Raw genomic sequence first — 11,488 nt, 5'->3', positions numbered from 1 at the left:
TATGATTGAGAAATTACGGTTATTAATTATAAATTATTGTTTTCCTCTCTCCAACCCTAATAATCATTTTACCTTCTAGAATATCCCTAGTCAAAAAAAGTAACGGTATGTATTGGGAATAGAGTAGACGTGATCAAACACCGGGCCGGGCCAAAGTGCAGGCCTAAAAGTTCTTGCCCAAACCCGTAATTTGCGGGCTTGCGGGCCTATGTTATATATTATTTATACATAATTAAAAATACAAATTACAAATAATTGAAATAAACAAATACAATTGTTACATATTATACATAATTTAAAACACAAATTACAAATAATTCAAATAAACAAATACAAAATAATCAAATTATGTAACTAATTAGTGATTTGACAATCGTCATCTTCACGATCTACCTCTTCTTCCTCCTCTTCAACATTAAAAATGGTAGACCGACCTTGATGCAGTATGGAAAAAAAAGTGTTAGCATATGAAATAATCAAAATATGTAACTAATTGGACCAACTTAGCTCCTTTTGGGCCGGGCAGTGGGCCAAACACCAATTCCAAACCCGTCCCAAAAAATTGGGCCACTTATTTTCTGCCCAAACCCGCCCATCGGGCCATATTTTGGTACCCAAACCCTCAGCTTTTCGAGCCGGGCCGCCCGTGATCAGGTTTAGAATAGAGCTCTTCACCACGACTTTGGTTCACTACAACTTCCATATTACTTAAGTGGGGGCCCGGAGCAACTGTTCATACAACTCCTAGTTGCTAGACTTGCAAATCAATCTAATTCGGACCGTGGTCCTGCTCCATATTACTTTCTCTATTTTGTTTTATTTGTTACGTAATGACTTTGCATAAAAACTAACAACTGATTTTTTATAATACACTAAAGTAACATTTTATCTATACAAAAGTTATTTTACATAAAAAAAATTAAAAAGTAAATACAAAATTAAATTATAAAAATTAAAAAATTTAAAAAAGTTTAAAAAGAAACCAAGCAATTTTATTTTTTGATTTTAACTCTTAAGTTTTAATATTTCTGTATTTTATTTTATTTTTATTTTTTTATGGCAATCAACCAGTAAAAATCGATCACTATTTGGGCAACAATGTTCTTGAGTAAGTGACCCTAAAATTTAGATAATTCATTATTAATCAAAAGTTGAGATTATTATAGAAAAATCAATAAAAAATTAAATTATTCTAGGTCAATTTTTCTATTTATATCAAAAAAATCATTATAACCCTAAAGAAATGAACGTAGAAGTTAACCAAACATTCAATAAAAAAGTAAGGGTAGAGTGTACATTACATATTTATTTTTCGTCAAAAATTTATAATATAATAAATAATATAAAATACTTAAATAAAAATATATTGAGTACGCTGTACGATGAAAAAACACCAAAGAAAAATAAGAATATACAAGTAAATAATGATTATTCAAAAAAGTAGTGAATTACACTTATGTGTTTATTTTGTTTATTTAATGTTATATATTTTTTTGGTTATTTGCAATTTTTATTTACAATTATTTAGAAGAAAAATCCATCTGCAGCACACATAGGTCATTTGTCAGTTGTCCCCACAGCACCCACCACCTATCAATAATGAGAATGCCTTTTGGCTTTATTGTCGTTGAAGGCAGGAAATTCACAATCCATTGGATCTAACTGTACCAGTTCTTCTCTTTTAGTACTAAAAATAGATATATTCCGATGTAAAGCACGGGTACTAAAATATTTGTTGATATGACTATCTAATATTATTTTATAATATTAATTCATATAGGGTATAAATTTAATCATTAAATTATTGTAATTTAGGAAAAAAAATTATAGGTTTAATGTGTTAATTATAGTCAATCAACAAATATTACATATTTTAATGTGTTAATTATTTTCTTAAATATGAAGTATATCAAAAGTTTTGCCATGTTAATGGTAAAAAGTAGGCGGGTAAGTTTTTAATGAAAGTGTAATACATATACCAAGTCATTAAAATGCAAAATAATTAAAAACAAAAAGAAATAAAAAAAATACTAAAAAAATATCCTTGCCTTATTTATTTATATCCCAAGCATCTAGGATGGCGTTAAGTGTTCCAAAAAATATGGGTAATCTTAAGTGGGTGTTCTTTCTTCTATTTCAGATTCTCATATTTTCTGTAAATTGTCAATTGGGTAGTTGTAGTAATCCAAATTCAGCTTCAGATACACTTGCCCAACAAAAATTAGATAGAATTAATTATCTTCCAGGCCAGAATTTTGATGTTGGGTTTGAACAATATTCTGGGTATGTAACTGTCAATGAAGAATCTGGAAGAGCACTCTTTTACTGGTTTATTGAGGCAGTTGAAGATCCTTCTTCTAAGCCTCTTCTTCTATGGCTCAATGGAGGTTTACCCCCTTTTTCCCTTAATTTTTTTGAATTTTTTTCATTAATTTAATTGATTTTTCTGGGGTTTTTTTTTTGCTTATATCGATTGAATGATGGGTTTCCCAACAAAAATTCGGTGTTTAAGATTTGATTTGATGGTTGTTTGTACAGGGCCTGGATGTTCATCCATTGCATTTGGGGAAGCAGAAGAACTTGGACCATTCCATATTCAAAAGGATGGGAAAACTCTTTATTTGAATCCCTTCTCCTGGAATAATGGTATACTTAACTTACATTATGGATTTGCCAATCAATTTGATACTACTTGATACTTGTGTGACTGTTTGGTTTATTTTTATTTGAAGTTTTGAGATTTGATTTGCAGCACACTAATTTTTTTGTGAAATGTTAAGTTTTTCTAGACAAATAACAACTCATTTCTAATTTGTAAAATTATCGTCAGTAAAACTATCTGTTGCTCATCTGTCGTGAATAATCCCTACTATTGATTTTTTAAAATAATCCGATCTTTATATATTTTTTTGCTGACAGCACCCTTTGTCACATTTTAAACGACTATTGTAGTTACCTACCACCAAAGAAGAGTAGGAGACCTAGGAGTAGACCGACGAAGAAGCTTAAGTAGGAAGAATAAGTTAATGTAACGGCTAGTAGGTATCTATTGTAACCCATTAAAAATGACATGAGGTAAAAATATACAAAAGTTGGATAATTTAAAAATAATCAATAGTAGAGATTATTCACTGCAGATGGGCAATAGATTTGATTATTTAGGACAATTTTTTCCTTATTATTATTATGGATTATAGAATAGAGAATCCTTATAGTTTAGGGTAGAGAATTAATCCTCCCTCTTGGTCATAATCCTCCCTCTTGGTCATAAGAATCGAACTTTGTCACAAGGGTGAAAGGGACAATGATCAACCACCAGGCTACCCATGATTCTCCATATCTAACTTTGAAAACATCATCTTGTTGTAACATTAAGTTGTGAGACTGTTCCATACTAGTGTTTGCTTGTAATCTAATATTGGAACATGAAGCAGGACCTGGTAATAGAGCTGTATTGGAAGTAAAGTTCAAACTTTTTTAAGTTGTGAATTTTAATTTAATAAACAGCTGAAATGATAGAAGTTTTTCTATTGGGAACTTCTTTTAACCTTCAACTGTTTAAGCTCTTTTCTTTTGCATAATGTTGTGAGATCACCATCAAAAGCAGATTTCACTGTAAACATATAGATTGGGCCATGAAAGGTAAGTTTATGTACACCAGACCCCTCAAACCCCACCTTAGGTTAGAGCCACTTAATGGCATTAGGGTAATGAAATGTTGTTGATGAACAAATCTGTTTTTTGTATGTCTTTGTGTATGACCCAGTGTCACATGATCGCTAATCTCCTCGTGAATCGCAAATCGAAAAAAAGTGAATTATGGTCGGTTTTGGGCTATTCTTAGGCAAATTTGAGCGAATTGCGAATTCAAATAGCAAATTAGCTAGCGAATTACGTTACACTGGTATGACCATAAGAAATAGATTCATGTGAGATGTGTATATTATCTTCAGTCTTGGGTGAGTCATGCTAAAAGGTGATCCTTAAAGTACTTATATTCTAACAATGTGTTTCATTTGCAGTTGCCAATATCTTGTTTTTGGATGCTCCAGTTGGAGTTGGGTTTTCATATTCAAATACTAGTTCTGATTTGCTAACTAATGGAGATAAAAGGACAGGTAGTATTTGATATTTACTAATCACTTGTAGAAAAAGTGGTATTTTACCAAATTATTTATTTATTTTTTTAATGATTTTTTGCATGTATAAACTATTCCTTTCTTTGCTTGTAGCTCAGGACTCCTTGAAGTTTTTGCTAGGGTGGTTTGAGCGGTTCCCACATTATAAGGGGAGGGAATTTTACATTTCCGGAGAGAGCTATGGAGGTACACCCCGCTTTATTTGTTTTCTACTGATTTTTAAATCATGTGCACTTATTTAAATGACGTTGCAAATCAAGGGTGATTTGGAAATAGTCTCTTTGTTTATACGAGGGTAAGGCACGATGTGATGCCTTACCTTGCTTAGGTGGGGTGACTTACATGGCATTGGAGGAATAAAATGTTGTTTTGACATGAAAATTTTGTTTTCAAAATAAATTTTGTTTCTTTTTAATCCATTTTTTGAAAGCATGTTCAATAGGTTACTTTCATGCTTCTAAATTATCGATTACATAACCGCATTGCAACTACGTTGTAATATTTCTGAAGGTTAGTGTGACCACAATATAGGTCGCAATGCTTGCGAAACCATGATTGATCCAAAAGTTTGTTATGTGACCGTACCATGATTGTAGCTGCATTTAAATTTTGTATCTTGGTTATCATGGGGCTTGACTTATTGTATTTTATTAGAGGAGGAGGTATAAAAAACCACATTTAACTTATTTTATGATTTACTTCACTTAGTTAGCTTTGTGTTAATTTTTTTTTTTTTGAAATTGGGAATTTATATAACCAAAAGGAAAACAACACAGATATAGATGAAACATAGACCGCCGGCATAAAAACTCCAGAGGGAAAAAAGCCATTGGAACTAGGCCCCAAGCTAAAGCAGGCCACCCGAACAACATATGAGTGGACTCATGGTACAATGTGAAGTAAAGTTTATAATTATGGTTGCTCGACCTCTTTAGAAAGTGTCTAATTATATGATGGCATCATGGTACGATATTTCTTGTTAAATGCTATCAATACACTGTCGCATTGTGCGGTTCAAAAGGTCTTTTAGGTACGGTTTTAAGTTCATTTACCGGACAAATAAGAAACTTGGTACTCACCGGAAAGAATAATGATTTATGTTTTTCAGGGCATTATGTGCCCCAACTCAGCCAAGCAATCGTAAGGTATAACAACGCAACTAATGACAAAACAATCAATCTGAAGGGTTATATGGTATGCTCTACTCTTTTGCTCGAGAAACACGATATTTCCTTGTCTATCTTCAAAATAAGCAACTATGTATGTACATTATATGCATTTCAGGTTGGAAATGCCCTTACTGATGATTATTATGACCACCTCGGGGTCTTCCAATTTATGTGGTCGTCTGGTTTGATTTCTGATGAAACTTACAAGCTGCTTAATGAATTATGCGACTTGGAATCATTTGTACATGCATCAGAATCGTGTGAAAAAATACTAGGCATTGCTAATGATGAGCTCGGAGACATTGATCCTTATAGCATTTATACCCCCTCGTGTACTGCAAACTCTTCTTTACCGCATAAGCTATTGAAAAGATTGGTACGTGCTATGTATGTTTATTTTAACATGTAATGAAAAGTTCTTTTCTATCAGATTGTTGCTAAGGATATTATTTGTAAATAAATCTAAATGCTATGTTTGTTATTTTTTTAGATGATTGGTCACCTCAATGAAGCATATGATCCATGTACGGAAAGGCATTCGATTGTATACTTCAATCAAGGTGAAGTTCAGCAAGCACTACATGTTAATCCACAGTTTGCTCCTGCTACATGGGAAACTTGCAGGTAATTCTCAAGGAAAATGTGATGACAAGAATTGTTATTAGGATGGATAATCAAAAATTTGTTGGTATAACTATCTTGATCATCTAAGTTGTTGCATATGGGTTGTATGTGGGATTATTGTAGATGATTTTCAAGGATTAGTACACATTTATGTGGGTTTGACCATTGTTGTTCATGAGAGAAACCTTTTATCTTATCTAGTAATAGGACGCTTTAGGTATTAAATAGGAAAAATTACCGTGAATAATGTAACTTTTGTTGATTTCTCTACTGTAGTGTTTGGGAACAAAAATTTCATTTCAAATTATGGATTTCTATTATGAAATAAGAATTTGACAATGACAAGGTTTGGGTAGTCATTCTCAAATTCTAAACTTTAACTACTTTAAAAACAATGGTGGAATTTGATCTAAATCCAAATTTGAAAATTTTTGATTTGCCAAACAATAAATTTGAGTCAATTCTAAATTTTCAAATAAAATCATTGTTCCCAAACATGGCAGATACCAGCTTTTGATTAACCATGAATAATACCAACTTAGGGGTGTGTTTTCCTAAAATAATACCAACTTTTGTTTAAACATTAATTACCTTTTTTTTTTTGTCAAATAGCCTATTATAAACAAAAGTTAGTATTATTCTAGGGATCAAGATTAACAATCAAGTGGATGGAAGAAATGTATGGTTGAGATGAAGAGATTGAATAAGTTTGTGGATGTGATGAAAAGAAAGAATGAGTTTGTGGGTGAGATCAAGAGAATATGTGGACTGCTTCCAAAAATAGAAATTTAGCAAAATTCTCGGATGATATTAAATGAATTGTAGCAAATTTGAAGAAATAGAGGGAATATTCAGTTTAGTGTTATATTCAAGTTTCTTCACACCCAAGGTGGAAGAACATGAAGAAAATCAAGACTGAATGATAAGATACATGACGTTTCTGTATACATTGTGATTGTTAAATGGATGAAAATTGAGTTTGCGCAAATTTTGAAAGAGTGATTGTCAAATGTAGATAAAACTAAGAGGTGGATAGAGAGACAAGGATTGATGTATTAGGTAGAGGATGTAGGAAATTAATAGCTAAAACTTGTAGCTTTAAGAAAAACATGAGCTTTATAGTGGGTAATTCTGATATAGTATGTACTAGGTTGTCATGAAGCTTACTCATTTGAAAGTAAATCTATCAAAAATGATTAGATCATCTTTGTTGCATAGATTCGGGTACAAGTATCGGGTTGGGTGTAGATTTAAACATCATGTATGGTAAATTTATGAAAAAATACAAGATTTTTAGTCTAAAATGAAGTGTCGGATACACCTATATTTAAGTATTAGGGATGAAACACCGGCACTTGAGGTAAAATGAAAAATTCATGTAACAAAGGTGACTGAGAATTAACGCTAACTTGAAAGTGTATGATCTGAATGTCGACCTTATGCCAATGACCTATTTGCCACCTATATAACGCCAAAAGAAGTTCTTTATGATCGTGGTTCTACAATGTATTCTTATACATTCATATCTACACAATTCCGTCTTCTTGATTCTTTATAAATGGATTAAACTCACACTTTTTTCTTTCATATCTTGCAGTCTAACAGTAAATAGCAACTGGCAGGATTCAGCTAGTTCAGTTCACGACATATATCACGAGCTTATAGATGCTGGAATTCGAGTTTGGATGTTCAGGTTTTCATACTCTATCAATCTATCTACTCATTCTTTCCTTATAAACCGTATTCATACTCTAACGCTTAAGAGCTTCCATAAGTATACGACTCAAAGTCGTTGCTTCATTGCTCTTCCTTTTAGATCATACTTTCATTTGTTTGTCTTTTGTTGCGATATTTAACCATTTTATGTGAGAGCTTTAATAGTCGCTCATCATATGAGATATGACCGTTGTCTATGTCCCAATCTCATTGTTGGGTAACATCGTTCGTTGCAGCGGTGACACTGATGCAGTAATCCCTGTTACATCAACAAGATACAATTTAAACGCTCTCAAACTTCCAACTGTTAAGCCTTGGCGTCCTTGGTACGAGGATGGACAGGTAACCATACGAAGTGCTTAGAATGACGTTTGGTTGGTTCTTTTTCAGTTTTCTAAGTTCATTCCTTCAATTGCTCGGATTTGGTTTGTGATGGCATGAACAGGTTGGGGGATGGACACAAGAATACAAAGGCCTCACCTTTGTTGTGGTTAGAGGAGCGGGTCATGAAGTTCCACTACATCGATCTAAGCTGTCTCTTACGCTTGCCAAGTCCTTCCTAGCCGGAGAGTCTATGCCAACACTCGAGCAAGTCAGTGATTCGTAACACAATCGCATTCGTTTAAGCATTTGTTGAAGGGTCCATCTGTTCAAGAGAGGAGAATAGTACCTATTCCTTTATTGGAATGCCCCTCTTATGTTTTATGCTCTTCAGAACTACAAGGAATAATACAATAAGTAACTCTTGCAGCTGCAAATCTTTTGGTGTTACTTTATATTGGTTGAAGCTTTAATTCTAGATGATATTAGGTATAGTGCCAAATTATTTCACGTTGCAAATTAAGAATATGTGGCTTTGAGTTTGTAACATAACTCAAAAAACTCGCAAATTTAAATTTTGTGGCGTAAACTCAAAGACACGAAAGGAGTAATTGTCAAGTTGCTAACATGAAAACCCATCATTTTTGTCTACTTCTACTAAGAATATGATATTATATTCTTTCTATAGGGATTTGACGTTGTAATATGTGTTTGAAAGGAATCTCAAAATACAAGGTAGAATAGTTGAAAATGAAGGGTAATTTATGGTGTAATCGATAAACTAAATAAGATGTGCTAATGGATGATGAGTAACGATAACCAAATTGTGAGCTTAAAATAATGATAAATTTGAACATATGTTATTGTTTTTGTGAGATTAATACAAAGCTTGACTCTAAAACAAGGTGTTTTTGTGGCATAATTGTCCCTATGTCCTTAGTCGGGGTGTTGGTTGCTCCACTTTTGTAATGCCTTGTTAGGCTTGAATGTCTCTTTTGTGAGCTTGTAACGAATTGGTGTTTGTGCATAGTCCACTCCTATGTGATGTTTTTGAGTGCCCATTTTCGAGTCCGAACGTCTAATGGTTTTTTCATGGGGTTTTTATGCCAGCGGTTTGGTTCTCTTGATCTCAGTGTTCTATCCAATAAAATCCTAATTTTCAAAAAAAAGAATAAACAACACAAAGATATTTAGGCTATTCATCAAATCAGGCTATATCCACTGGCCTAGCTAGAGTTGTATTCAAATATGTATTTAAAGAAATAAAGCTCTAATCTTGATAGAAATATAGCGGAGAAATTGATTAGTAAAATAAATGTTCGGGTAAATAATTTCTAATCAATAATTATGATTTGTAAATCACAAGACTTAAAGAATAATAATAAAATAAACTTAATCAAAAAATAAATTAAAATGACAACACTTTCACCGTGTCAAACCCTTCCATATAAGGGTGATTTGTTAACCATGATTTACTAAGTCCTCAGCTCGGGTGACATTCAGGCTATCATTTTATGAATCCGACTTCAGAACTTGGGAATGATAGACGAATTACAAGGCAAATAATCTGCATAAGTAAACCTCAAATCCAAATGCTTCCGAAAGCTTCCTGAAATGCTTTTCTCTTGCGAAATTCTGGAATCCATCCGCCGGCACATCTAGCCCTTTCGGTTCGTATCCTCATCATTTCTTGTTCATCAAGATTCATATTGTCACCCATAAGTGGTAGTGGTTGTAGGTTCATTGGTCCTCGTTGCCTAAATGCTCCTCCGACAACAGCAGGGGCGTATTGCCCTTCAGTTTTGTTGGACATCCCTACTTGAGAGCTCTGTTCTGTACCCTGTTCACAGAAATTCCACTCGTTAAAATGCGGAAAAGTAAATCGCACCATATTTTTACGTGGAAACGAAAAAATCACGACACTAACTGGTATCAAACTCTTTTAATGCTCACTAATAAATTAATGGTTCGTTTGGTAGGTGGTAACGAGAATAAAAATCAGTGTAATTTTAATTGAAAAATCTCTTGACTACTTTGATGGTCATGTTTGTTCAACTTCAATTGTCTCATTGTCTTTATAAATTTCATTCCAATGCATTACTATTGGGAGCAGGGTCGTTTCTGACCTTAGGCAAGGTAGACATTTTCTTAGGCTCAGAGCAAAAAAAGGCCCAATATCTGAAATTTTTGTTAATGAAGTAGACATGCTTAAGCTACATTTATAATGATAATTATAATATATTCCCACAATCTTTGTTATTTTACCAACCACCCGTTAAAGTTCAAAATCGACTTTCGGTAAAGAGGGCCCATTTCATTCAGTTTGTCTAAAGCCCATATAGTGTCTAGAACGACACTGATTGGGAGAGGTGGTGGTAGGTGGTAATTGAAATTTGTAAAAAAAAAAAAAAATTTGTGATCAAAGTTTCATTACCTTGGGAATTACATGAAACTTTTAATAAAATTTTATAATATAAATCATTCTCATTATCATCATTTTGTACAATTAACCAAACGGCCCGTAATGATAATGATATTTACAACCTTAAGGTTTGTATATAAAAATCAATAAATTCTCTTTATTACTCCCTCCGTTCTCTAATGTTTTTTCCATTTTGAATATTCTACTTTAAGGGGAGAGAAAATTTCGTCTTAATGTATACTTTTTATTGTGTATTTTTTATAATTTTTTATTATGTGTATTCAGAGATATTGAGATTTAAAATTTACATTGAAAACTGTACAAAAAGTAAATAAGAAGAACAAAAAGAAACAAAAAGAGTATTAATTTTGTAGTTATTTGAGAGAATCTAGCATGAAAATCGAAAACAATTAATCATTTAAGTACTTATTTTAAGTTTCCAAAAAAGAATAACATTAAAATAAAAAAATATAATTGAAGATCTTATGTTTCCAAGACAAATATTCTTATTAAACTACATTAAAAATTTACTAGATCTTTCTTACATAGAGCCTTAAGTGCTGTATAGATCATTCTCCATAAATTAATAGTAGAACCAAAATTCTCTCTAGCCAATACTAGAGGCAACACAAACAACAAACAACCCCATAACATGATAAAATAGCAATTAGGGGATATTAGGGTTAAAAACAATTTACCTACTTACAATGCATAAAACAACAATTTAATTGTTTAATATGTAGATCAGATAGGGAGAAAAACCGTGTCAAAATTTAACACCCCTTTCTCCTTTTCTAAATTTTCTCTGCCTAGCTCTTTTTTTTTTTCTAATTCTTTTTCTTGTTTTGTGCGTGAAAATAAAGTCCCCAAACGCTACATTTCTATTTTTTTTATTTATATAATATAATATGTATAATATTAGCCCATTAACTAATTTTAAAGCCATATAAAAAATATTAAATGAGTTTTTCATCCAAGCAGAGGGAAATAACCCAACAATATTTAATAGACTGAGGTAAATCCAAGTCTTTGAGATAGAATGGACCGAGTTATTATTGAAGCGAAAAAAATTAAAAGCCTAAGATTCGAATTTATTT

At 32.3% G+C, this 11,488-nt stretch overlaps 1 protein-coding gene across 1 annotated transcript; it reads left to right on the top strand.

The window, feature by feature from the left end:
* Positions 1-2,038: 2,038 nt before the first annotated feature.
* Positions 2,039-8,610, top strand: LOC130815231 (serine carboxypeptidase II-2). Its single transcript, XM_057681623.1, has 10 exons — positions 2,039-2,387; positions 2,539-2,646; positions 4,023-4,118; positions 4,233-4,325; positions 5,248-5,333; positions 5,424-5,684; positions 5,799-5,932; positions 7,530-7,625; positions 7,885-7,990; positions 8,094-8,610. Exons 1-10 carry the CDS (start codon positions 2,078-2,080, stop codon positions 8,253-8,255), a joined length of 1,452 nt encoding a protein of 483 aa, XP_057537606.1. The 5' UTR covers positions 2,039-2,077; the 3' UTR covers positions 8,256-8,610.
* The last annotated feature ends 2,878 nt before the right edge of the window (positions 8,611-11,488 follow it).

The sequence above is a fragment of the Amaranthus tricolor genome, chromosome 6, assembly GCF_026212465.1.
Source record: "Amaranthus tricolor cultivar Red isolate AtriRed21 chromosome 6, ASM2621246v1, whole genome shotgun sequence".
NCBI classification, from domain to species: Eukaryota; Viridiplantae; Streptophyta; class Magnoliopsida; order Caryophyllales; family Amaranthaceae; genus Amaranthus; species Amaranthus tricolor.
The sequence above is the reverse complement of the archived record's forward strand: the minus strand, read 5'-3'. Positions and strand labels throughout refer to the sequence as shown.

Excerpts from the sequence above, each read along its gene's own strand:
- LOC130815231 (XM_057681623.1), top strand. The coding sequence starts at position 2,078 with ATGGCGTTAAGTGTTCCAAAAAATATGGGTAATCTTAAGTGGGTGTTC. Across the intron at positions 2,388-2,538 it reads TCTTCTATGGCTCAATGGAG|GGCCTGGATGTTCATCCATT; the intron begins GTTTACCCCCTT and ends TTGTTTGTACAG. Across the intron at positions 2,647-4,022 it reads TCCCTTCTCCTGGAATAATG|TTGCCAATATCTTGTTTTTG; the intron begins GTATACTTAACT and ends TTTCATTTGCAG.